At 46.4% G+C, this 27,713-nt stretch overlaps 5 protein-coding genes across 5 annotated transcripts; 2 read left to right on the top strand and 3 right to left on the bottom strand.

Moving 5' to 3' along the window:
- Window position 1: 1 nt before the first annotated feature.
- E1B28_012846 (uncharacterized protein) lies at window positions 2-1,967 on the top strand (the record flags this gene model as incomplete). The annotated part of the gene is made up of 13 exons (XM_043158002.1): window positions 2-36; window positions 96-108; window positions 153-193; window positions 254-336; window positions 391-456; window positions 514-583; window positions 646-785; window positions 845-972; window positions 1,035-1,140; window positions 1,201-1,252; window positions 1,311-1,561; window positions 1,623-1,660; window positions 1,722-1,967. 13 exons carry the CDS (start codon window positions 2-4, stop codon window positions 1,965-1,967), a joined length of 1,269 nt encoding a protein of 422 aa, XP_043005372.1.
- Window positions 1,968-3,651: 1,684 nt separating this feature from the next.
- E1B28_012845 (uncharacterized protein) lies at window positions 3,652-4,201 on the bottom strand (the record flags this gene model as incomplete). The annotated part of the gene is made up of 4 exons (XM_043158001.1): window positions 3,652-3,694; window positions 3,752-3,877; window positions 3,932-4,032; window positions 4,091-4,201. The coding sequence occupies 4 exons, from the start codon at window positions 4,199-4,201 to the stop codon at window positions 3,652-3,654; spliced, it is 381 nt and encodes a 126-aa protein (XP_043005371.1).
- Window positions 4,202-6,151: 1,950 nt separating this feature from the next.
- On the top strand, window positions 6,152-6,432 carry E1B28_012844 (uncharacterized protein; the record flags this gene model as incomplete). Its single annotated transcript, XM_043158000.1, has 2 exons — window positions 6,152-6,236; window positions 6,290-6,432. 2 exons carry the CDS (start codon window positions 6,152-6,154, stop codon window positions 6,430-6,432), a joined length of 228 nt encoding a protein of 75 aa, XP_043005370.1.
- A 1,140-nt stretch (window positions 6,433-7,572) lies between these two features.
- On the bottom strand, window positions 7,573-8,304 carry E1B28_012843 (uncharacterized protein; the record flags this gene model as incomplete). Its single annotated transcript, XM_043157999.1, has 2 exons — window positions 8,057-8,304; window positions 7,573-7,989 (listed from the first exon to the last, which is right to left on the bottom strand). The coding sequence occupies exons 1-2, from the start codon at window positions 8,255-8,257 to the stop codon at window positions 7,573-7,575; spliced, it is 618 nt and encodes a 205-aa protein (XP_043005369.1). The 5' UTR covers window positions 8,258-8,304.
- Window positions 8,305-20,496: 12,192 nt separating this feature from the next.
- Window positions 20,497-23,763, bottom strand: E1B28_012842 (uncharacterized protein; the record flags this gene model as incomplete). Its single annotated transcript, XM_043157998.1, has 16 exons — window positions 23,490-23,763; window positions 22,831-23,438; window positions 22,585-22,775; window positions 22,455-22,519; window positions 22,379-22,391; window positions 22,293-22,320; window positions 22,149-22,231; window positions 22,029-22,094; window positions 21,902-21,971; window positions 21,699-21,838; window positions 21,511-21,638; window positions 21,343-21,448; window positions 21,228-21,279; window positions 20,916-21,166; window positions 20,822-20,856; window positions 20,497-20,760 (listed from the first exon to the last, which is right to left on the bottom strand). The coding sequence occupies exons 2-16, from the start codon at window positions 22,983-22,985 to the stop codon at window positions 20,497-20,499; spliced, it is 1,647 nt and encodes a 548-aa protein (XP_043005368.1). The 5' UTR covers window positions 22,986-23,438; window positions 23,490-23,763.
- Between the last annotated feature and the right edge of the window lie 3,950 nt (window positions 23,764-27,713).

Here is a 27,713-nt window from a genome sequence, read left to right as displayed (position 1 = left end):
GATGCAACTCCCACCTCGGATCTTCCTGTTGTTGCGGTACGCTTGTCCTTGCTCCTTGAACTCGGCGCTGTTAAGTTGATATTCACTTGCTTCAGTGGATATATGGTGGTAAGTGACTTCTGCATTGCTTCTTTTCTCTGACGTTCTCTAAGCTTTTGAATGTAGGTGGATTTGAGGTGGGATCTCCTGAGCTGTACGTTTGTTCAGTTCATTCGCTCTATGGCTCGTAAAAGCATTTCCATTTGAAATTCAGGTATGACGGCGCGGTCATTGTAGAGCGTTCAATTACACTCGGTCAACCGGTCATTTATGTTTCAATGAATTATCGGGTTACTGGTAAGTCCATTACCACGGTACTTTGCACTGTAAAGTTGATCTTACGACACTCAGCTTTCGGTTTCTTGGCTGGTAAAGAGGTGAAGGAGGCAGGAGTCGGTAATTTAGGGCTTCAGGATCGTAAGTTGTTCCAACCTTATGACCAACTTCGATTCCGTACTTACCCCCGTTTGACAGAGCGTGAGGCACTCAGATGGATACAAAAGTACATTGGCGCTTTCGGTGGTGATCCCACGAAAGTTACCATGTGGGTAGAATATAGTTGCTTGATCGTATACATTCAGCTGACTGGAATTGGCTTCTTTCAAGTTGGGGTGAATCTGCAGGGGCCATGTCCGTCTCCCTTCAGATGCTTGCTGATGGAGGAGATACCAAGGGACTCTTCCGCGCAGGTTTCATGCAATCAGGCTCTCCGATTCCAGTTGGAGATATCGGAAACGGCCAAAAGTGTACAATTTTTTTTGTCCGCTGGGATGAGGACAACACAGTTCTAAACAATCCTACACAGATTACGACGCACTTGTTCAGGAGACCGGATGCGCAGGGTCTTCAGATACACTCGCATGCTTGCGAACAGTCCCGTTCTCGAAACTTAAGTCTACTATCAACGACTCTCCCGGAGTTTTCGCCTACCAGGTAGCCATTTCTCTTTCCAAAGTTCCCTTTCTTGCCAGCTTGAACGCCTTCCTCGATTTTAGTCATTGAACCTGGCATGGCAACCTCGAACAGATGGCGTTTTCTTTTCCGACAATCCACAGAGGCTGGTTCAACAAGGAAAGGTCGCTAAGATCCCCATTGTGAACGGTGAGTTTTTGTAGACGTATCCTGCTACTGATTTTCGATTCATCGTAATCTATATGGCAGGTGATTGTGACGACGAAGGGACCCTCTTCTCCCTCTCGACCCTTAACGTGACGTACGTTCCATTTTTCTCCGCATTAAGTACGCCGTTCGAAGCAACCGTTTCCTCCTAGAACTGAGAGCCAAATTCGCATATATGTGAAGACGGAATTTCTTCCAACAATTACGGACGCCGATTTGGATACCCTGCTGAAGGCATATCCACAGGATCCTATTCAGGGCTCACCTTACGACACGGGATTTTTGGACACCTTAAGTCTCCAATTCAAGCGCTTCGCGTCCTTCCAGGGTGATGCGGTGTTCCAAGCACCTAGAAGATTTTTCTTAGATAATCTCAGTGGAAAACAAAAGATTTGGTCGTTCTGTGAGTCGTATTTTACTACTCAAATGATACTAGACTCTGAAGAACTGATCTATTACCGTAGTGAGCAAGCGAGACAAAGCCTTGCAATTCTTGGGTGCTGTGAGCTCACCTCATCTTCGCACTCTGTGTACCATTCATTAATTTTTTTTTACTTCTACAGGCTCACGGATCCGACCTACTGAACATATACGGCGGAGGCGAGCTGACGGACTACCTTATCCGTTTTGTGACCAACCTGGACCCTAATGGTCCTGGATCTACCTCGTGGCCAGAGTATACTACAGCGTCTCCGTCTCTTTTGACGCTCGTGGACAACGTCTTTTTCCCGATACAAATTACGCAAGACACGTATAGGAAGGATGCGATGGATACACTTACAAAGGTTACCCTGGAAAACCCAATGTAACTTTAGTCCACACTACCGCTCTGCATTCGTTTCTGGTACTTATGTGGCTTGAGCAACTGTATCTCTGATGATTCTGTGTATGTTGTTGCGCCCACGACTGTACATCAGTTCATATAGGAATAACAATTTGATACCATCTAGGAAACTTGCTAGTGGTAACCGTGACGCTGAGGGTTAGTACAAGTGCAATCACGAGCCACAGAAACTGATCAGTGATATTTAATATCTCGTGTCCACCAGATAAGTATTCGGGTCGAACGACAAGCACCCGTTGGAACTAGTGGTTGAAGACCATATTTCTATTAGCTCCTCGAGGGGTCCCGGTGTAATGTCCCCGGTGACCGGTCAGCTGGCGATTTGGATTGGCTGTCGACTGATTGCTTTGAATGGAGAAATCGACACATCGACGTACCTTGGCATTATTGGCAGGTTTGCCGTTGGTGCTGACTCGAGAGAACATTGTCACCGAATTTTTCTTTCAGAATGAAGAGGAGTTGGCCAGGAGGCGAAGGGAAGGGGGTGCCCTGGAGTGAGATCGATAACGTTCAAGGTATCGAGGTATCGTCAAATGATTTTTCTTCGATTTGCGATTTGCCAGAAAGGAAGAAAGCAGCGAACGAACGTACCGGCATCGGATTCAGCGCACGACGGTTAGTCTATAGTGCCTATTTTTGGTGGACGATGTCGACGAGGCCTCGGTAGTGGTAGAGCTTATGGTCAGCTAACAGTATAAGGTTATATCAGTTCCGCAGTCCCCCCTCTTCATGCGTCCAGCAACTTTTTAAGCATCATCAGTTTCTCGTCCCCCGCGAAACGGAGTTCGAGGTCTACTCGCACACCAGGATACGACCGCGCCGGCGTATACAGTCACTAAATTTACTTGAACAACTGTGATTCTTCGTCCGTGTAACTTGGAATGTACATCACAGCGTTCCAGAAAGGATATGAGGGAGAATTTACTATTTCAGTACCCGATCCAGAGAACTACAAGTATAGGAACGTGCTTATTCAAAAAGGTCAAAATCAAGACCCCAGACCTTACTCGGATTCGACCCTCTGGCCGGAGTGTGCGATGTGGCTGCTTTCTCAAGCCTCTGGAATTGCTCATTGGGGAGCTTGGTGACTTGAGATTGCAGTTGAATAGTGGTCATGAATTCGGAGAGCAGGAAATACGCAACTGTGAATGTTCTCCTCTACGCGAGACGGTGTGACACTCTTAGGCAGCACGATCGTCTGTCCATCAGGTATAAGCAAATAATGCTCCCTCAGAGCGATTTATCGACTACGTACTCCACGTTGGACATGCCATGAAACGATGACTTGAGCTGGTGTAATGCTCAATTCTCTAGCGATCTCTTTTACCTGTGTAACGGCGGTTTTCATCGCTGGCTCGAGAAAGAAGTAAACCACTACTTACAATGGGAACATTGAGCGACTCGGACACGCGATCGTTGCTTCCAAGTGGAGAATATGCTTCGAGTAAAATGCCAGTTTCTTTCGACCACTGTAGATGCGCCAGTTACGGTTATCGCGAGAAATGATAAAAATCCTGCGTACCCGCAGAAGTTCGGGCTGAGGGAACCAGTAATTGATTTCGACTTGATTCACAGCGGGAACGATTTTGAGGGGATTCGAACAGAGCTCGTTTATCCTGCGTAATGTTTCTGTCTGAGCGACACAAAACCTAGTACTGCGAGAAGCCGGCAACCAACTTTTGGATCGTAAAACTAGGTGCAACAAATCAGTGATAGAATTCTAAAATACTGCCGGATGGTTGAACAAACTTGCTAACTCCAATGTTGCGAATCTTTCCCTTGACCACCATTTCTTCGAGTTTTTGCCAAGTTGGATATTGATGTTTAGTTAGATGTTCGTCATACTTTTTGCTGTTCTTTTTGAGCGCCAAGGGCCTATTTCGGCGATCATCAAGCAGCTGTTAGTCTGAACCGGGTTCATAAGCTCACCAGTGAACGAGATACAAGTCAAGATATTCTGTCCCAAGTTTGAGAAGCGAATCATCCAGAGCACCCTCTACATCTTCTGGAGCATGAAAAGAATTCCAGAGCTAAATGGGTTGAGGATCAGTGACCACCCTCACGTTAAACCATTATAATAAACGGTACCTTGGAAGTCAACCATATCTGATCTCTGGGAATCCCACTTTCCTTCACCGCCCGACCAACTTCCCCTTCATTCTGGAGTAAGACTAAGTCGAAATCCTTGCATTTCACCATGAATATTAAACCTTGTAAATCCATGCACCGTCAATGTGTTGGTATCCTGCATTCAAAGCAGCCTGTATTTCCAAAGGAACATTAAGTAATGCCAAAATAGAACTTGTAGAAACTCAATTTCCTTGACTGCACCACCGACTTGGTCTTTTCCCGCCTTCCATACGCCGAGCGCAACCGAAGGGATTTTGCTCCCAGAATTCAACGTAAAGTGACTAGGAAGGCCACCAATAGTTTGACCATGGTAAAACCGCTTCCCTACGGGGCTTCTGAAGAGATGTTTGAGGTTATGGGAAAGCATGTAAGTGTGTTCTCTGAGCTTGCTTTCGATAACAACATTAATGTCATTCTTGATGATGGCGTCAGTGACGGCTGTAACACGTGAGCATAACGTGACCCATTTTTGAATCCTTCTGGCCAGGGTTCCAAACTCCTCTCTTCTGCTCCTATGCTGCGGTTGGAACTGCGAAGGAAACGCAGAATTACTGCAACGGAATTCACGCGAAACTATGGCCCATGTGGACGGCACTCTCTAGACCCGATTCATAGAGTCAAAATCAACAGAAACCGCCGTACTAGTTCTCCTGAGACAGACGCCCGTGCGCAGCATCGATGGATAGAAAACTGAGCTTTGTGGTGCATTTTTCACCTAGAAAGGTGATAGTTCAATCGAACTTTCTCTACCAGATCTGTTGCGGGATTCGGAGAATGGATACCTTTTGAGTAAGTCTCGTCTTTCTGACATTGACTATGCTTCTTTCTCTTCCGTTTGTCGAAGTCCGGGGCACCTAGTGGCCCAGCTGCGGGGAGAAAGCGCAGTACTCTTCCCCCCCATTTGATGAACAGAGTTACGCCGCGAGTCAGCAGCGAGTTTCCTATGTGTTATACTGAAAGTCACTTTCGCCGCAGAACAGTAACGAGTCGCTAAGGAAGACCCACATGGACCTACATCCGACAAAGCTGCATTGCCCAAATACTGCAATGATTTCCTTACCATCCTCAACATTCGAAGTTTGGAGATAGAAAATTGCGGGCGAGGCGAGTTTGGCATACCTTAGCCGGAACCGATACCGTCATGCGGTTGCACTCAATAACTAATCTTTTCGGGACCACCACCTCATTCCTTTTGTTGAAGAGGTACATTTTCGGATCCGGTCTTTGACTGAATCCGCAGCATTCCCGACAGTAAATATCGCCTGAATACCGTCTTTTCTAACGGTGGCCATCTTTGTTACCTTTTTTACTAGGCCCGAGCGCTCAATGGTTCGACAAACGGCAGGCGAAAGCGCAGTTCTTTCCTCCATCTGATGGCCAAGGTTACATTTCGAACCAGCAGTAGGCCCGGGTTTCGTACGGATTTTTTGCAACCAAAAATCATCGTCACTTACGTTGCAAATTAGCAACGAGTCTCTGACAAGTCTCTGAAGAAACGCATGTTGACCTACAACCTCGAATAAGTACCAGTACAGAATCAACAAGTTACACTGCCCGAACTCTGCACTTATTTCCTCAAATCTGAATTCTGGACCACAAAAAACTGCGGAGGAAGAACGAATTTTGACATACCTTCTGTGGATTTTGCCGATCTTGTCGTGTAAGCGCACTTGATAAGTATCTCGTTGGGCAACTCAAGTACCCAGGCGCGAATTGGTATTAGTGGAACTATGATCATGAGAACATACGAATGACGCGCTCTTTCCAGGAATTTGTGCTGCGTACCCTTTACCCTGCCAGCGGGAAGTAATTCCGAAGCCCTTGCCCTTGCCCTTGCCTACGGCCCCGAGAACATCCATGCATTCTCTTCTGAGTCAGCCACCCTTTACCACAATCTATAACCAAATAACCAAAGACGAAGGCGTTTAAAAGCTGGCGAAAAGACGAATTGCATCTCACAAGAGCTCCTCTTCATCGACTCAGCCGCTTGTAATTCGCACACGATCTTTCTTATACACCATGTCGAAGAAAACTGAATCCACTGCGTCTCTCATCCCCAAAGATACGAAAGACCCGTCGTTGGCGTCGCCTCCGAAGTCTGATGGTACGCAGCCCTCCTTTGGTCCATATACGTGCCACTTTATCTTCCACTTTCAGGTGCGAGCGCTCCCTGGAAGACGTCTTCCTCTACACCGACTTCGACCACTACCACGGTTCCGACCAGTCTCTCTGACTTCGCTCAGAAATCCAAAGACAACGGGTGGAATGCTCCTACGCCCACTAAACCAAGCCTTGGTTGAGCGACTAAGTTGGAAGGTGAGCCGCCGCAGTCATCCCTCAGTAACCGCGAAACAGACACTCACGAAACTGTCGAATTCTAGTTCTCGGATGCTGGTCGTTTGACCTCGCCAACATCGGCGCCGAGCCATACAAGCAACCAAATTTCAATTCTTCAACTTTCCATTGTTTTGTTTGTGTCTTATATTCTTTCCGCCCTTCCTTCCGCAGTTGTACAACGGCACCTTTATTTTTATTCTTATTTTAGGTGATCGTACTACAGCTGAGAGTGTCTGTTTTCCACTGGGATTATTATGTTGTGTACCCCTTTGCCCTGGTATGAATTGAGGGAGTTCAGTTATTTTTGGTCAATCATGGCTCGACCCGGCAACTCATATCGGGTGTCTGAACTGCCGTAGTCTTTGAAGTTCTCGAGAAACTGAGGCTGCAGCTCACTTGACTAACTTTGACTCGGCCATGCATAGTACGCCGCGACGACACACAGCTTGCTAACACTAGTATTATACTACGCACATGGACTCAGTCCGTTTTAAAGAAACCCGCGACTACGACATCTCTCGTCTCCGAAGATAGCACTAATGTTTGGTTGTCGACGTCGTCGAACGTTGAAACAAAGTCGAACGGTGCAGTGCCCCGCGACTCGGGCTCCAGGCGCTACCGTGACTTAGTAAATATCCCCGAAGTTGCTCTCGAAGTTGTCAATGTGTCACTCATTTGCGAGCCTCTGGTAGTAGGTATCACGGCACGAATATTAAGAAATATATACTCTACCTATATTTCTACTATGCGGATGGCAGGGTGCCGGTGAAGCCTCATTTGAACCACCGAGCGCTACTCGTACGTGACCTAGTTCCTATCCGACTTCGTTCAGAAATCGAATGACAGCGGATGGGCTGATCTACGCCTACCAGAGCGAGTCCTTAGTCTGGGGCCCAGCCTAACGAGTCATGGTGAGCAATGCTAGTCTACCCGAGAAACAGACGCTAACGAAACTATGGAGTCGCCAAGGTGTCTCTGCAGTCCAATTGGTGTGCGTGACATGAGGTGTTTATAGAAATATTCAAGGGCCGATTCGGAGTCAAGACGCGACGAAAGCTATCACTGCACATGGCTATACAGGACTAAGTACGGACTCTGCGCGATCAATGAACAAGCTGCCAACCGGCTTTCGTCCACTTAGCGGTGTGTGCACTCTCTCCTTCGCCATAAACAACTGTCAAAATGTCACCGGAATAGTCTGCAATGACCGTGCTGGTTTCCTGATGCGCTCCAAACCAAAGCACCACGGTCTCGAGCGGCAAGATATCGAGGGTGAGGTCTTCTACAAGAGATTTGCTGATGAAGAAGGGATTCGAAAGTTCAGCTTCCGGGTTGGCTGGGTCCACGGAGTAAACGGCTGCGGCAAAATCGGCTTCGGAGTCCCTGTTGGTGATCCTGAACGGCTTGCCTGGATCGACAGGGTTCGTGGCGTCGGTGATGGCGCCGTCCTTGTTAATCTCGATCAACTGGCCGTACCCAATGGATTTCACCTTTGTGAGAGCTGAGACGACGGCGCCTGGCTGTAACGTCCGACGGTCAACAAGGTCGATATAGATTCAGAGGCGCCCACTGTTAAGGTTAGCTCACCTTAACATCTTCTGACCCAGCGATAGCGAAGACTGGTTGCCATTGGAACGTGTTGGAATCAATGTACGCTGATTTACTCTTCCAAATCACGTTGGCTTTCGCCTGACCTTGAACTAGCTTCGCAAGGAAGAGGTCGTAGCCCTGACGCTTCATAAAACGGATTTGGTCGTCATCGATTTTGACTACGAGAGTGAGCGACATTGCAGGTGTTCGAGGTGAGGAAGTTTGGCTGTGTGAGGCTGGTGTAGGAGACTGATGGAATTTGGCAGACGAGACCTGAGCCCTTTTATACTCTGAGAGGCACCTGAAGAGTGCATGGTTTATCAAAGCACTTGAAGGCTGGTGAGCGTTAGCCGCGCTCACATGTTCCCTTGACAGCGTACATGGGTGGGTGTGACATACACCAAGGTACAGCTTCGACATTGACAATGGACACCCGGTGCACGGCGAGCTATCGAGCGTATTCGATCCAGGTACAATTCCCATTAGATAGCGGGATCTCGCCCTAGACCAGCTCCTCCCAGTAAGTTGTAACGCGTAATCCCGAATGTTCGTGACGACTCCATGTCAACATGTCCGAACCCTTACGGGCTCATATATACAAGGTGGATAGCTATCCCGAGGGGCGAGGGCGTGTACATATGGCCTGTTGTCAATTCAAAGTCGAGTGTTGTTTCCCGTGAATCCCTTCGCGCGCGAGAAATTCATCTCCAAGTCCGTCCGTGAATGTTTTTGTATCAGTATTTCTCGATCGATAGTATTAGGGCTGCTCAATTATAAAATTGACCGTCCGCCCTGTCTGAGTTTGGAATCGTAGCCAAAGATGGTCACGAACGGTCAATTTTATTGAGCAGCCCTACCAAAGATAGTCGCGAACGGTCAATTTATAATTGAGCAGCGGGCCTATTCGATCCAGGCACATAAACTTGCCCCAACCTTCTCCTGACATTAGATAGCGGATGGTGCACGGTGGTCCTGACCTAACTCCTGAGCATGCCTTATATTTTGGACATGGTTACCGAGGTCGGAATATTTCAACATTTCGGTTTCCAGCCTTCCCTAAAACTGCACATATGGCAATACCAAGGCAATACTAGACCTTCAGACGCTGAAAATGCTGGATGCGATGGATCAGGAGTAAAGCTTTCAACGGTGGAGGAGGAACGAACTGTAAGGATTACGGCCTCATCGGCACGCATTACATATACAAACACTCTCCTTTCCGTCTCCTTTCCGTTCTCTTCATACAAGTTTCATCTCCAACACCCTTTACTCCTTATTCCCTATTCTTATACTCCTGGTTACAAACTCCTAATCATTTTAGTATTTAAGATGTACAGTGAATAGTTAGATACTTATCGAATCAACTCTATTCGTATCTCTAAATTCTCGGCTCACTTCTGATCTCGGAGAACTCCGTCGCCTTCCGTCACGTGGCCCGACGTAGTCCTCACAGTTTGATTTGATCAACAAACAGACCCACATACTACTCCGATCATTTTATCTCCGTTCCGAATAAACTCCATACGCAATGTCTAACCCGCAACTGCAAGATCAACAATTCCCTGGGAATTTTCCCCAAGTAGAAATTCCACAAACAGCTCCGATGCCCGGACCAGCCCAAGAACCGCAGGAACATCCGTTCCCGGCATTCCAACAACTACCTTTCCAGCCGGCATCATTTTCCGTCCCCCAGTATGTACCAACAGAGGAATATCCGGCGCAACCAAGTGTTACGTGGACAGATCTAGCAAATCTTTACCATACTGTCAGCAGTATCGGTGAAGCACTTCACACCATGCAACATACCCAAGAGGTATCCCGACGAGCTATGAATGCTACCATCGAGAGTCTAGTTGCACTCACGGAACAAATCCGTACTCCAAAACCCACTGATGAAGGCGCCAAAGGGGTTCCAAAATTTAAAGAACCGCCTGTTTTTGAGGGAAAACCTCTCGAAGTCCAACCATTCATACAGGACATTCGAAATGCCATATTTCTATTGTCCAGGTCGCTACCTACCGATCGGCACCAAACCGCATACATGACTACTTATTTGGACAAGGGAACACCGAGAGATTGGATCCGTTCCGTTACCATCAGAGCACCGGAACTATTCGATAATTTCGAGAATTTCGTTGCCGCATTTATCAAGCATTTCGGAGACCCGAATATTATGGATACCATGCAGCGAAAAATCGAAAAATTATATCAAACAGGGTCCGCCGCTACTTATGCTGCGAAATTTATGGACTATGTGGTCTATCTTGACCTCTCTGAAAGTTCAAAGATCCATTACTTCAAGAAGAATCTTAAATCTGGTGTCAAAGATGCACTGTCCCTTATCAGAGATACCCCTACAGTCTTGAAAGAATACATGGATCTATGTATTGAGATTGATAATAATCTCCACCAAAGAGAACTAGAGAAGAAAGAAGAAAAGAAAAATATCGGAAATAAGGAAAACCCGCGCGAATTCACACCTCGTACCGACACAACTCCCGCTTCCACACTTCCTATGGGAGAACCTATGCAAATTGACGCTACTCGAGTACAGAAGCCTCGCGGACCCATCACTCAAGCTGAAAGGGAACACCGAAGAGCAAATAATCTATGTCTTTATTGTGGAGGCGAAGGACACAAAGCTGACACTTGTCCCAACATGTCCGAAAAAGCTAAGAAAGCTTACCAAGAACGCAGGAATAACGGCTCCAGCTCGGGAAAAGCTTAACCGAATGCAGCAATGTCCCTATACATTCGGTTAACGACGGGACACGTACAATTAAGGGACGACCGAATATGCAATATACCCGCCGGATCAACGGCACCTTTGAATTGATTCCGACTATTCCACCTACATTCATTCACGCGATTCATACCCCTCATCGTCACTTTACGATTGCTGTCAGACTACACCTGAACAATACATTTATTTCTACCTATGCATTAGTGGACTCAGGTGCCATGGACTCTGTCATTTCCGAGAAATTTGCCACACGGCACGCAATTCCCCGAAGACCCAAACCAACTCCTGTTCCAATAAAGGCCGTCGATGAGAGACCAATAGCGTCAGGACTCATCACTCAGGAAGTGATAGTTCCAATGAATATTAAAAATCACTCGGAGTTAATCTCCCTCTCAATTGTATCAGTTGAGTACCCAATCATACTGGGACTTGATTGGCTCAAACGGCACAATCCCGATGTAGACTGGGCAGATAGCTCACTAACACTCGGATGCTGCTCGTTACCTTCTCCGGTTACGGTATATGCAAGAAGCCATTGTCTCGTGCATACGACTCCATCAATAAACTTGAATTCTTATAATACCAGATGCCTTGGAATCTCTGGTCTTGACCCTAGAACTTGGATAAATTCGAAATTTCCGTTATGCGCTTCTGCCGTAAAACCTACGGTAGCTCCGCCGAAGGACGTTAACACAACCAGCTTTCTGAAAAGCTACGTCAACTCATTTTCTCTGAATACAGGGCTACCCACGCCCACGGACTTCCTGAAGCAAGCGGAAAACAAATTTCCGAATATCAAAATCATCAGTCACAAGAAATTTACCAAAATTACGAAGAACGACCCATCATCCATCTGTCTATTCCGATTCTATGACTCCTCATCCTCCGTTTACATCAACTCCATATCCACTGAAAAATCTCCTAAAGAAATGGAGACACCTACTCCAGATAAGCCTCCAGATGAAGATCTATCACAGTACATTCCAAATAAATATTACGACTTTTCAGACACGGTTTTTAACCCAAAAGAGTTTGAAAAACTGCCGGAACACAGACCATTTGACATCGACATTGACCTTGAAGAAGGAACAACACCCCCATTTGGACCCATGTACAGGTTATCACCAGAAGAAAAAGAAGCAGTAGCAGAATATGTGCACAGCAACCTGAAAAGAGGTCATATACGTCGCTCCACATCATCCGCTGGAGCACCCGTCTTATTCACCCGAAAAAAGACAGGAGAAATACGCCTCTGTGTTGACTTCAGAGGTCTAAACGCTATCACAAAAAAGAACCGATTTCCATTACCACTCGTTGATGATCTCATTGACAGTGTACAGGGTTGCAAGGTATTCTCAGTCATCGATCTCAAGAGTGCATACAGTCACCTTCGAATTCGTGAAGGTGACGAATGGAAAACAGCTTTTAGAACCCAATTAGGACTATTCGAACATCTCATCGTCCCCTACGGTCTAACAAACGCTCCCGCCGCATGGCAGGCCTTCATTCAAGATGTTCTTAGCGACATTTTGGGCGTAGTATGTGTCGTTTACCTCGACGACATCCTCATTTTCTCAAAGAACCAGAATGAACACGACTTACACGTCCGCCTTGTTTTAGAACGCTTGAGAAGCGCAAGTCTTTGTGCGAACCCCAAAAAATGCGAATGGGACAAAGAGGAAGTCAAATATCTTGGGTACATCATTGGATCAAACGGAATCTCGATGAACCCGAAGAAATTGGACACAATTATGTCGTGGCCTGAACCAACCAAATTGAAAGACCTACAATCATTCCTTGGTTTTACAAATTTCTACAGAAGATTCATACAAGACTACTCCAGAATCGTAACACCTTTAACGAATCTGACAAGAAAGAACGTCCATTTTGATTTTTCGGACCAATGCCGAGAAGCCTTCGAAAAACTCAAACAACTATTCACAGAAGCACCAATTCTACGGCACTTTGACCCCAATATACCAATAACCGTCTCCACGGATGGTTCTGACTTCGCACTATCAGGCATCATACAACAACCAGATGAGAATGGTGATCTTCACCCAGTATCATTCCATTCAAGAAAATTCTCACCAGCAGAAATAAATTACGAAATACACGATAAAGAACTATTAGCCATCATTGAGACTTTCAAGGAACACAGACATTGGCTCATAGGCTCACCTTTTCTGATTTCCGTGGTCACGGACCATAAAAATCTCGAATATTTTATGAGCTCGAGAAATTTGAACCGTCGACAGGCGAGATGGTCAACATTTCTTGCCGACTTCGATTTCAAACTTCTCTGGGCCCCAGGAAAAGAGAACGTAGCAGACGCTGCATCAAGAAGATCGGATTATCTTCCCTCAAGGGGGGATGAACATCTAGAAGGCCAATGGCAAACAATATTAGATACAGATCGCTTCATACGAAGCAACAATGACGACAACGAGCGCTTACCTGCCAAAAATGGAAATGTACCAATGATCCGTCAAATATCCATTATTCCAGCACTCACAACTTTATCTATCGACAACACAGAACTATTACAACGCTTCAAGGACGGTTTTAAGAATGACATCTCTTGGAGAGAAGCGATGGCACTAGGCGACCACGATTTCACAATTACGGACGACATCGTGTTCCATAAAGGAAAACTTTATGTACCCCCCGAGTTACGTCGAGACATAGTCTACTCTCAACATGACACTGTTATCGGAGGACACCCCGGATACAGAAGAACATTTAATTTTCTAAAAACTGACTACTCTTGGCCCGGAATGGCCAGGTACATTCGGGACTACGTCAAAGCATGTGACATTTGCCCCCGGACGAAAGACGAAAGACATAAACCATACGGATTATTACATCCATTAGAAATACCAAGAAGACCATGGACTGCGATCACCATGGACTTCATCGTTAAATTACCCGACTCTCATGGTCATGACTCCATATGGGTGGTCTGCGACAGACTGACAAGAGCAGCCCATTTCATTCCATGCACAGAATCAATGAACGCATCTCAGTTAGCATGGATGTTCCTGGACCAAATCTTCAGATTACATGGTCTACCAACCACCATAGTTTCTGATAGGGATAAATTGTTCATTTCCAATTTCTGGAAAGAATTAATGAAACTCCTAAACACAGAAATTCATACTTCTACTGCATACCACCCACAATCTGACGGTTTAACAGAAAGAACAAATCAAACCCTAGAGACCTACCTTCGCGCTTACGTCTCTTACCACCAGAATGACTGGGCCGATTATCTACCTCTTGCAGAATTCGCTTACAATAATCTCGAAAATTCCTCAACTAAACAAACCCCCTTCTTCGCAAACCTTGGCTATCACCCAACATTTGAACCAAAAATAACGGAACGCTCTTCAGTTTCAGCAGCAGACGAATTATCGAACAGACTCAGAATGATTCATGAAGAACTCAGGACAGAACTTAAATGGGCACAAGAACAGCAAGCCAAATATTATAACAAGACCCACAAACAAGCACCCATATTGAAAGAAGGTCAAATGGTGTGGCTACTAAGGAAGAACATAAAATCCTCAAGACCATCACCGAAACTAGACCACAGAAAACTCGGTCCATACCGAATTGACAGTCGAATCAAAGAAACGGATACGTACCGGTTGAAATTACCGACCTATCTATCAAGATTATACCCCGTATTCCATATATCACTCCTGGAACCATATAACGATCCATCGGAATTCCACCCGCACGCAGAACCAATACCATTCCGACTGGCCGAAGACCCCGCATTTGCGATCCAAACAATTAAGGACTGCAGGAAAATCGGCCAAATGTATGAATACCTCTGCAAATTCAAAGAAACAGACAACTCCGAGAACACATGGATACCATTAACCAATATACCGACTACATACAACAGTGACATAGAGAAGTTCCACAGGAGAAACCCGAAAGCACCAAGACCGAATCAATTGTTACTAGAAAACCAGACAGAAATAATTTCACCCCCTACACCATCACCGACCCCCGAAAGAGATCCTATTCGTTTACCACCTCGCCCTAAATCCCCTGACCCCGTAAAATCCGATCCGAGACTGAATTACACACCCCCTACGCAAACAATCACCCGTTCAGGACGAAAAGTAAAGCCCCCGACTCCTAGACCTGACGAAGATATAAGACGTCCGAAAAAGAACAAAAAATAATCATCACTACCATGACTCGCATTCTACACCTCGTACTATCCAATAACCCTGAAACCCTTCCACTCTCCATGCCTTTCCAAAAACAAATAAACACGCCGAACCGAACAATTCACGTTGAAGAATGGAGAAGAGACCCTTGGTTACGCTTCGGAGAACTCATATACTACCACGCGATGATTGCAAAAGACGAAATTGTGCTACCAAAAGAATACGACACGGAACCTTTCCAAGAGGTGTTCAATCCGAAAATTTTACATATGAGGTTCCTACGTAGACATAAGGACCCCTGGACCCCCTCCCCCCCTGGACCTTCCTAATATGGAAATTTCTGATTACCAAATGCCTGGCAAGACCAATTTCCCACGCACCTTGGGCAGGACCATGACAGGTGACGTAACCCCCTGTTAGGGGGGGTTTTAGTCGTGTGGGAAATGGACCTAAGAGGTCTCGCTTCCAAAGTGCAATGGACGACTTCTTGCGCTTCGTTCGCTTCCTCCATCCGCGCCCCCTGCTCCCTCCTCGCTCCCTTCCTGGAATCCCCCCAACCGCGTCCCTTGCTCCCTTTTCGCTCCCGCATGCTCCTTTGTGCTAGCGTTCCATATCGCTTTCTTCAGCTTAAAAAGGTCTGTCTGTCAACTTGTTTCAACTAAAAGAGTGCTTGTCGCGCACTTATGGTACATCTTACATGCAATGCTGATAGCCCGATACAGCTTCATGCTACCCTACACTCCGACTACTACAAATTCTTCTCATGGTATGTGCAGTTACTTCCAGCTGCTTTTGATATCTGACTATTTTTCTTCTGTTGTACTTGGGCTTGTTAGAATTCTCTCGACAGCCTGAAGCCAGTTTCAGATTACCTGCCTAAGTCTGCCTTTCCGGGAATACCATTCAGGTCACGAATTTAGGCCAAGCAAAGCTCTGGGACGGCTCTGGGGCTGCGCACACAACATGAAGGGCTGGATATTGAGAATTCGAGGTGCGCCGTGCGCTTTTCCGCCTTTCCCCCAATGTTATAACTCAAGCGTGTCATCATCAGCAGCCCTATGCACAGTTCGAATTCTACCTCAAGGCCGCTGTCACATCCGACGATGAACGGGAGAAAACGCTCGATGCCCAACACCTGGCACAGTCATTTCTGTGTGTACCAGCGTGATAGCTTGGTGGCCGCACTGCTGCGCTCACATCTGAGCTTGCTGGCTCTTTGGGGATGTTCATCGAGCCGTACGTGAATCCCGTGCAATTTGCCTTTGTGACCCATATTAATGCTAGCTTCAATCTTGCTTGATAATGTTTGCGCGTCTCATTCATGTTAGTCATGTAGAACTTGATGATAAAATTAAGGTAACCTGTACAATCATGTAAATGTTTTGCACATGTCTTGCAGTGTGTTAGCCAAATCAATGGATTGGACCTTTCATTATCACATTCTCTGCAAGTATATATATTTGATAAAATAGTGACCTGACAGACCCCTCATATGTCTATGACCCAAACGTCGGACAAGTTTGTTTTGGTCACGGTCAGTTGTTCACACCATACCGGTTGTCCTTGCTCATTATAAATACTATTTCATTATCCAATTTCAATAGGGAATATGTCATATCTTAAACTCTTCAATGGTTAACCCAGTTTAGGTGAGGATAGGTCAGGACTCAGGTTACGGTCAGCCATACTATGTACTTTAGATGCGTCTCGACTCTTCAGCAAGAACCATTTTCACACCAATTCATTTTTAATTGGTAGGTAGCCAGTTCTTGACAGATTCATTTAGACCGTCAACAAATGCTAAAACCTGAATATCTAAGCGGGAGAATAGCTAGCTCACCCATGGCACGCAGACTTGTGTTGCGGAAATCTCCGGAAACATCGGCTATTGATTAGCCGGTGTCCCGGGGACTTCCATGCGCGCAAGAAATCAAATCAAGTCTTCCACCGGCTGTACTAAACTTGATAAAGAGGTAAGAAATGAGATACAATATTATAAAAGGAGTGATTGGGATATATCTGGGTATCGGAGCACTAAGCTTGGCCAATATATAGCAAACGAGTGTATTACATGCAAATTATAGTATACTATTAAATTGATCGTACAATGACCCTGGCCCATGCAATTGCTATCCATCCCTAACCTTGTAGATAGGACACGGAGCTCTCAGCTGTTCTATCTTTCGAGTTTCTTTGTGTCCGATTCGGTACTTTACCGTACTTCGCAGTTCAAAGGCGGAATTGGTGGTCAACCATGTTCATGAGTCTGAGTAATAGTAGTTGAAGTCAGGAAACGGAAACGCACCAACGTGGTTGTTTACGCCAGCACGAGAATCATCTGCCATACAGCGCAGGGGCTTTAGGGATGTCGTGACTAACTGAACGCTCGTTTGCCCTGGATGAGTCACATGCATTGACAGAGCTAGCTTGAGGTTGACAATGAGTGTAATAGAGGTGAGAGGCTACAAAGAGAGGTTATGGGCTAAGCAGATCTACAAGAACAGGAAGAGTACCGTGACGCACCCATTTAAAATTGTTTCCGGTAGCAGTAGGCGGGTTTGCTGAGCGTGTATCGTAACGCGACTAAATACTGGGGCCAATCTAAAGAAAATATGAGGAGTATTAGTGGTGGTAGGTGAGCAAGCAAAAAAAAAGCGCACCATTGTCGTACCGAGAACCATTCCACTGCTGCGCACCTGTGTTGGACAGGAGCTATGTGAGACGTAGACGTCGTCGAATGAGCAAGCTTGAAGCCATGGCAACACGAGCTAGAGTGTAGATGAGAGGCATATGGGAGAAACAAGTGTTGGGGGGATTCCAGGAAGGGAGCGAGGAGGGAGCAGGGGACGCGGATGGAGGAAGCGAACGAAGCGCAAGAAGTCGTCCATTGCACTTCGGAAGCGAGACCTCTTAGGTCCATTTCCCACACGACTAAAACCCCCCCTAACAGGGGGTTACGTCACCTGTCATGGTCCTGCCCAAGGTGTTCCCACGTTATATTCTGACATTTGACATGTCATTCTCACTTTCCCCTCTGCTTTGCTGCCTCTTTGTGACATCTATCATCACAAAAATACTTTTCTATGGGCTTGCCAGCTAGACCACAGCAGCGCAGGTAATACTATAAAGAGCAGATAAGGTAGACAGCCTTTAAAAGTATTAATAATCCACATGTGATGGAGATAGTACCTTTTTTTTTGCCTTTGCCATATGCATGCATGAAGAAAAAAGAAGTTTGTTTGTTTCAGTCTGATCATTGAGACTTGATGCAGAAATTTGAGCAAATTTTGATAGCTAAATAAGGAAATTTTTACCACCACAACTGGGGAAAAGTGCATTTCCTTTTAAAAACAATAATTTGGATCCACACACACTGATTTGAGACAGTATCGCGGTGCATGCACCTTTCAAACATAAGGTCCTCCAGGCCCCCCCCCTCCCCCTACCCCATGTCTCGGAATTTGCCGGTGAACACCTCTTGAACCTTTCCAAATACCTGGCAAACAACATATGCCTCTCCGTTACTGCGGCTCTCCCAACACGGACGGCATTCATACCACGACACACCCTTTCACTCCCGCTATATTCTTCAATTTCGCGGATCAATTCTATCTCGATAACAACCAATTACACTGCAGATACTCCCGACGCCCAATCTGGATGAAAAAATCTTTCCTCACATTCCAAGACACATTCTATCTCCTCTCCAACGCCGGACACATTACAGATAACTCACGCTCCAAGGATGTAATTGAGCTAATCGAACATTTCACGGGACACGCCTTCGTAGACGCAGGTGTATTCGCTCGTCACCTTCTATACAATGAACCACTACCAACTCCAGACCTTCTCGGCATGATTTCTGGAGATTCCTGGATCGAATAACTAGTATACCACACTTCCTTTGATCATTTCACTTCAGCCTCCATCCTTTTATTACATTTTCAGTCCTCGCATTCATCAAAAATTCATATTCTCGGACTTGAGGGGGGATAGTGTAAGGATTACGGCCTCATCGGCACGCATTACATATACAAACACTCTCCTTTCCGTCTCCTTTCCGTTCTCTTCATACAAGTTTCATCTCCAACACCCTTTACTCCTTATTCCCTATTCTTATACTCCTGGTTACAAACTCCTAATCATTTTAGTATTTAAGATGTACAGTGAATAGTTAGATACTTATCGAATCAACTCTATTCGTATCTCTAAATTCTCGGCTCACTTCTGATCTCGGAGAACTCCGTCGCCTTCCGTCACGCGGCCCGACGTAGTCCTCACACGAACGAAGTGGGCAGAAAACATCAGGAAACACCAAAATCGTACGTGTATTCCCAGGCCGTCTGTAGACACCGTGGGATAGATGTCCATACGTCCCGACCGTAGCATTGGCGCACTCGCTATTGAATATTGACTCCCCACATCGCTCCATGGAACCCGTATCCCAGTTATTGCGTCACTGGAGCCACGCACAGTACGTAGATGCTCGCCACCTCTCTGTACACCCAGTACAACCCGTATTGGTACGTTCCCCACTTCTGTTCTTTCCCCTTCAAGGAGTAACGCGAGTTGCCCACTATCAGTGCCGCCGTGGTCGCAGAATCAGATAGAGTTTTTTACCATCCAAAAGTGCTACATCATCTTAAAACCCGATTTTTGCTGGAACATGGATCACGAGCAGAACGAGAAAAAGTTACCATCGGATATCGCAGTGACGGAGTGTAGTACGAGTTCGTTACCAAATGGTGAAGTAGGCTTGGAGATGTTGGGCTACCGTCGGTCGAGAACCCCGTGCGTATTAACAATATTGTCAATGCAGCATGCCACTGACAGCTAACTTGGATTTCACAGAGAAAGAGCGACAAATACAAGTGCATGCAGAACACGAACTTTTTTTTTCACCTCTACTTATGACTTTCAGCGCCCACAAAAGGACCGTTAACTACCTACCACAAGATCCGACAAGAACATGGATTTCACGCCGCCTCTCCCTATTATCAACGACTTCATTGCATTCATGGTCGCTCACGCTCATCAGCAGAGATGCTTCGTTCCCCTCCTGATGACCTACACAGCTCTGGGAAGACCTGCAGCTGGCACGAAACCCATCGGAGTCTCCTTGCTCTCGTCGAGCGAGAGTTCTGCGTCTTTCAACTCCGGCATCCGATACAAGACAGCGGCCATCGCATACTTATGTTAGTGAGCTCCAGGCTGAATTGGCTCAAGAGCGGGAACGTGAAGATGATTTAGAAAGTAGTGTCGAGAATTAGGAAAGTCATGTAGATGGATTGGAGGATCGTATTGATGATTTGGAGAGTCGGTTGGATGAAATGGAAAGCCGTATGGGTTGAATCAGCTAATATTTGGTGGAGTAGAACAGTAGAGCGAGATAATGAAGCCGTATAAAAATTTCCGAACGGGACGAACAGTGACTAGGAGAGGGAAGAACATCCGAAACAGACACGAGTCGTAATTAGTGGTAATAGGTATGAGAATTCGTTCTTGAACTATGCGTTCGGAGGAATGCCAAGTGGATTTGCCAGTATGATCTTCGTAATTGCATCCATCGCATCCTTCCTATACGTGTCTTGTGTAATTTGTATCGGGAAAAGGACGTTATCCACGAGCGTCAAAAGAGACGGAGATGCTGTAGTATACTCTGGCCATGAGGTCGATCCAGAACCATTAGGGTCCAGGTTATTAGCGAAACGGATAAGGAAGACCGCCAGCTCGCCTCCGCCGTATATGTTCAGTAGGTCGACTCCGTGAGGCTGTACAAGTAAGACAAGATTAATGAGTGGTGCACAGAGAGCAAAGATGAAGTGAGCTCACAGTACCCAAGATCGGCAAGGCTCTGCGCCTGTACACTACGGATATAACAAGTCAGTCCAGTCACATTTCTGCATCAAATTCAAATACAACTCACAGTACGACCACATTTTCTGTTTTCCACTGCGGGCACTTAGGAAGAATCTTCTGGGTGCTTGGAACAACCCATCGCCCAGGAAAGCCGAGAATCGATTGAATTGGGGACTTAAAGCGTTCAAAAATCCCGTGTCGTGAGGTGAGCTCTGAGTAAGATCCTGTGGATATGCCTTCAGCAGGGTATCCAAATCGGTGTCCGTAATTGTTGGAAGAAATTCCGTCTTCACATATGTGCGAATTTGGCTTTCATTTCTGGGAGGGGAACGGTTACTTCGAATCCCGTACTTAGTGCGGGAAAGAATGAAATACGTACGTCACGTTAAGGGTCGAGAGGGAGAAGAGGGTTCCTTCGTCTTCACAATCACCTGCCATATGATGGATCATGATGAATGGAAAAACAGTGGCAGGTCGCGTCTACAGAAACTCACCGCTAACAATGGGGATCTGAGCGACCTTTCCTTCTTGAACTAGCCTCTGCGGATTGTCGGAAAGGAAAACACCATCCGCTCGAGGTAGCCATGCCAAATTCAATGACTATATCGAGGAACACACTCAAAATTGATACGAAAGGGAACTTTGGAAAGAGAAATGGCTACCTGGTAGGAGAAAATCCCGGGAGAGTCGTCCATGGCATCCTTAAGTTCCTTGTACGGGACTGTCCGTAAGCAGGCGAGTGTGTCTTTTGACTTCCCGCATCCGGTTGTCTGAACAATCACATCGTAGTCTATGAACAGAGGATTAAAACTGTTCAGTCCTCATGCCAGCGGACATTAAAGAATCATACACTTTTGGCCGTTTGTAATATCTCCAACTGGAATGGGAGAACCCGATTGCATAAAGGCAGCGCGGAAGAGTCCCTTGGTATCTCCTCCATCAGCCAGCATATGAAGAGAGGCGGAGATGGCTCCCGCAGATTCACCCCAGCTTGAAAGAAGACAATTCCAGTCAGCTGAATGTATAAAATTAAGCGCACTATATTGCACCCACATGGTAACTTTCGTGGGATCACCACCGAAAGCGCTAATGTACTTTTTTACCCATCTGAGTGCCTGACGTTCTGTTAAGGGGGAAGTAAGTACGGTGTTGAAGTTGACATAAGGCGCGAACAACTTACGATCGTGGAGCCCTAAATTACCGACTCCTGCTGCCTTCACCTCTTTACCAGCCAAGAAACCGAAAGCTGAGTGTACTGAGATCAACTTCACAGTCCAAAGTAGCGTGGTGACCGACTTACCAGCAAGCCGGTAATTCATTGAAACATAAATGACCGGTTGACCGAGTGTAATTGAACGCTCCACAATGACCGCGCCGTCATACCTGAATTTCAGACAGAATTGTTTTAGAGGGGGATATAGAGCGAATGAGTGAACAGACGCACATCTGAGGAGATCCCACCTCAAATCCACCTATGTTTAAAAAAGTTAGAGAACGTCAGAGAAAAGAAGCAATGCAGAAGTCACTTACCACCAAATATCCACTGAAACAAGTGAAAATCAACTTAAGTAACAGTACCGAGGTCAAGGAGTAAGAATAAGCGTACCGCAACAACGGGAAGTGCTGAGGTGGGAGTTGCATTGGCAGGTTTGATGATGTTGATAGTCAGACCTACAGAATGTTATTGGGCATCAAGCGGGTGTAAATGTGTTGAAAAAACCACTGAGTGTCCCTACAATCTTCATCATCTGGGAAAGTAGCCCCATATATCGAGTTCGTAACGAAGTCAGCCGCGTCGGCAGGAAGTCCAGTGAGATCAGGGAGTTTCACTGATTGCTGAGGACAGGCTGGACCCATAGACGTCGCACTGAAGGAAGTCGAATATGGGTCGATTGATTCAGGAAGACGGAATCGCCCGTCCCCGGTTCTGAAAACAGTGGTTATGAGAAATAAGGGGAAGACAACAGGAACGACGAGCTCACGGTGGTTTGGCGAAAGGAATCCCTAGGAATCTCGAGACGCTTCCGGATGATGTGCCAGTGACTGTAGCGGAGTCTAGCTTGACTGTTGGCCCTGCAAGAGAAGCCGCGAGGACGATGGATGCCTGTAAGGCGACAGCCCACAACCCGAGATGCATGGCCAAAAGCTAGGAAGGGAACTCCAAGTATTCTGGGAATCCATCTCGCAGCTTATAAGGGGAAATGTGTTGTGGGTTTTAGTTCCGGATTTCGCTTGTGTTATCGAGAGTTCCAACTGCCACGACCTTAACCGACCAAGAGCAACAGAGTTTGGTGTTCGGACGCGCTGGAGCCACCCTATGAATTGCAAAGCTTCTATCATTCACAATTTTCTTCGGACCAGTGTGTTTAACTGCCAATACGAAGCGAGAACAACACACGTTTCTATACAGTTTCCGTGCCCGCCGACGTATGGTCAGGTAGACTGGAACGCCAAAATTCCTGAACCCTGATAGTACTGGGGATAGATGTGGGCAACAGATTGAAGGATCAATCGATCATGGCCGCTATGTGGAAGTTTAGTCCGAACTGTGTATGGCGAGTTTGAAAGTTCCATCTGGCTAAACCGGTTCCTGCTCTGGTTCTGAGTTGTGTGTCAGAGCCTATATCCAACATTTTCGTACCCGGAACTCATGATCAACTCGCGGAACCCGTTAATATAAGCGCCCTCCCGATCGCCTTTCGACATCTCCTGCGACATCCATACGCCACTCAAATATGCGTGAAAATCCATCCTCAGCCGCTGTTTGAATTTGTGGTTACCCTGACGAAATTCCGGGGCGATATCGATTCCCTGCGACAGTGCAAGGAAAGAACGAATTAAAGAACACAATCTAGGCTTCAAAGCAAGAGAATGAAGAAAATAGGAAAGAGAGATCGTAGGGGTTTAGAAGGAAGCTCACACTGTGACATGTGACGACAAACGAGATTACCGAGAGGATGAGATCTTCAAGTGGACACGGTCATATTCAATGAATATTGGATTCAGTGAAAATCAAAACTATTATTACTACTTTGCCAGCTATTATCGGGCACAGGGTTTTGCATAATTCCGTGAACAAACGACGTCTGCGATGTCAGTCGGCTAAGCAAGCGGCATCGGGTAATTAATGGACGGTTATAGTGCTGGGTTTCGTATCGATTAGTTTGATACATACAAATACATACCGTGTTTAAAATGTTCAATACCAACTTGGCCATAAATTTCCGGTATTGAACTGTTTTGAACTCCAAAATGATTAGGTAATTGATCAGAGACTAGCCAATCATAATTTTTCATCTCAACATGATGCAGACGACGCGTCTCATAGTACTTAGAGAGCTCAAGCTCAAGTTCAATGCCGCCATTAATGCAGGACGGCTACGGCAAGTTATGCATGGCAGCGCGTCGCTTCATTGATCCCAGTGATGAAGATTACGGTATCCCTCAAGTCGATAAAGTTATGCATGAAGTCTTTGGAATGTATGGCTCAGGAGGACGGAAGAGCAAGGAAGCTGTAGAGTGGGGTGCTTACTGGAGAAATGCCGAACTGGCCACAGAGCCGGAGTCGGACTTTGACATGCCACAGGTATGTTCTATACAAAGTTTGGCCAATTCTGATCGAACTCAATGTTATTTAATGTTGAAAAGATGCCTCACGTACCGACACATTTGGCAAGCGCGGTGCCGGGTGGATCACTCCCAGGACCTCAGGCTACTGTTCCCACCCATGTAACTCTACAGAATGATGTCGGCGTTGAGAATGCACCCGAGGATGTCAAGAACGAGCGGCAACGTCGCCTCACCAATGGTAATATACATGAACGTATAAAGAAGACCACCGGAGCTCCACCGGACCCTCTGCTCAGCTCGCTGGTTATCGAACGGACGAAACTCAACTCGAAGGAGAAAGAGCGGCCGATCTTTTACTGCATAGGGTGCTTAACTTTGCGAGCGAGCAACGTTTCCGAGCGCGCGTTGCCTCATGCCGAAGGTTGTAGCAATTTACAGAGGTTTTTTCCAGTCACATATAAGGATGTTCAGAAGCGGCTGTCGTCTACATCGGCCTCCGCCATTGCGAAGGGTGAAGGGGATGCACCTGCAGTTCGTTTGGGGAAACGAAAGGTGGAGAATGAGAACAAGGGTCGGACGGCCGCACCAGATGAACTGCGTCAACCAAAAATCGACGGGGCGTTCAGCGCCGCTAAACTCACACCAAAACAGCAGGCCCGAATCGATTATTTTCTCCTTCGATTTGTTATCTGCTGTGCGCTTGCATGGGCGCTTTTAGATAATGGATTTTTTATAGACTTTATCAATGCTTTGTGAGTTTCTGAATTCTATACTACTTAACGCCCACCCCATAATTGATTCTGGTAGGTGCCCTGCTTACTCTGTCCCCGACCGGTCGCACTTCTTCTCTGGACGTCTGACCGCTGAGGTTCAGGAGGTGACAGAAAAACTGGTGTCATATCTCACCGGTTTTGTTCACCTGACTCTATCATTTGACAGCTGGTCAAGTCGCGGCTTCGACGAGATCTATACAGTTCATATTACAACCCCTGACCTTCGGCAGTCGTTCTTTGTTGAAGGACTACTCCTTACTGGTCTCAGCTGTACTGGAGAGTTGATTAAAGGCGAGCTCGAGAAAGTGATTCAAACTTACGCAGCACACAGATTTTCACTCGTTATTTCAGACAGTGCAAAGAATGTACGGGCTGCACGTGCAAAAATTCATGAACAATGGCCATGGATTATGAACTCTCCCGATCCATGTCACTTGCTCAACCTGCTCGCAAAGGACCTCATCGTTGGGTCAAAGACATACCCCAAGGTGAAGGGGTTTTCTGATGTGCTCTCGGTGGTAGCAGCATTCACTACGTACTTCTCGCACAGTAACTATGGGAAACACCATCTGAAAAAGGAGATGCTGAAGGAGGACGATAAGAGGGGTATTGAGAAGGGGGGGGAGACTCGTTTTTCCACTTACAGCACACATGCTAAAAGCATAATGCGTTGCTGGCCAGCAATTCAGCGCTGTTTCAACGCCCGAGTGCTTGCCTTTAAAGGGAAAGGTTCGCAGGTGATCAAAAAACACCTCAATTTCGACCATATCGGACACGCCTTTCAGGGCAATCTGAGAACAACGATCCGGATTCTCGATCCAATAGAAACAGGGCTCCGAACACTCGAGGGCCAGAACACAACGCTCTCCGACGTATTTTATGTCTTCATTGGTATTGCGGTTGCCTTTACCCGTGTATTCTCAGACCCTGCCGATCCTATTTATGTGCACCGTGGGGATTCATATGCGGCATTAGACCGTCGGTTTGCTTTTCTCATGGAAGAGTCGACTGAAGATATGTATGTGCTTGCCTATCTACTAGATCCAAGTGAGTTCTCGATCTAGTGCTCTGTTTAGTCATATTACTTACTATGTTACAATCATCTTTGTTCAGTCTTTTACAGTGACCGCGCTATGAAACTCAACTTGCCACCAACTAAGGATCAGCTGACCTCTGGGAATGTTTCCCGTCTTCTGTACTGCTTGATAGTGTCTGCACGTAAACTATTCATGGCTGAGCAGAGCCGCATACAACGGGGAGGTATGGTGGAAGGGGATATTCTAGTGCAACAACTCAAAGGTATGAGCAGTACTTAATGTCCGTTACTGAAACTACTGATAACTTATTCTAATCTGTTCTTAGCATACCTTTATGGTGAAAGTCCGTTCAATGAACCGTGTGCAGCCGCGGGACAACGCCTTGAGTGGTGGAAGGTGAAAGCTAATGATCCTCGTGCCTCGTTTCTTGCTGTACGTCGCAAATGTTTTGACATTCTCGATCCATGTGACATTCCTTTATAGATTCTTGGGATCAAGTTATTCTCTCCGTTTGTCCCTCTGAGATGTGCGACGAGCGTACCGCATCGCGCCTCACCGCTCTCAATACAGCAAAAAGGAATGGACTCAGTGGTAAACACGTAATCCAGTCTGCAAAGTTACAATTACACTGGACCCACGGTCTTGATTCGGCGTCATCGAAGCACCAAGCACATCTACGGCTCCCAAAAAGCCCAAAGACAGAACGTGAAGTCACATACCGCCAGCTTCCCACTCCCACACTATCCGACCTCTTGAATCCTATTCCCAGTAACGAGGAAGCGTTATTCAACCGCCCGGATCCTTACAGCATCGATTCAATGCCTGACCCTCTCGACGCTGATGACGAGAGCTCATTGTCTGAGCCGGAACTGATCATTATGCGTACCGGTGGAAGGATGCCCACTCTCAATGAGTACGTTGACTTGGAAAATGTCAATTTGCTCAGTCGGTATCAGGGCATGGCACCGGTACTGCCTCATCACGGTCATGTTGGTCAACTAATGGAGCCAGAAAGTGGTTGGAGAGAGGAGAATTACAGGGCAGAGGAGTTTAGGCTTTGAATAGTACATTGTTTTAGAGCTAATTGTCGTACTAAACCTCAAAATGCTTTGCTGCTTATGACGGGCGCTTATTCGTTTAATACATGTTCAAAACATTCAAAACAATCAATACGAGGGACCCTGCGGTTCGATACATTACATTACAAGCGAAGAATAGTTCAATACCCAGCCCTAGACGGTTACAGGTGGCATTCTGATTGAAATTTATACTCCGACTTCTCGGAAAAAACAATTATTAATGATAAGCGCTGATAAGCGTTGAATTTCGCCTTTTCTTAGTCTTATTTAGATTAACAAACCACTTTGGGTTTGTTTCTCTACACCCCTTCTCGCCCATTCTTGCACATTGCGGTATGTGGGCCAGCAGGGGACCGCTGGCAGTGCCGAGCCCGAGGTGACGAGGGCGGTCAATCCTACTTTTCTA

This window comes from Marasmius oreades, chromosome 8, assembly GCF_018924745.1.
Source record: "Marasmius oreades isolate 03SP1 chromosome 8, whole genome shotgun sequence".
Lineage (NCBI taxonomy): Eukaryota > Fungi > Basidiomycota > Agaricomycetes > Agaricales > Marasmiaceae > Marasmius > Marasmius oreades.
This window is presented reverse-complemented; position numbering and strand designations above follow the sequence as displayed.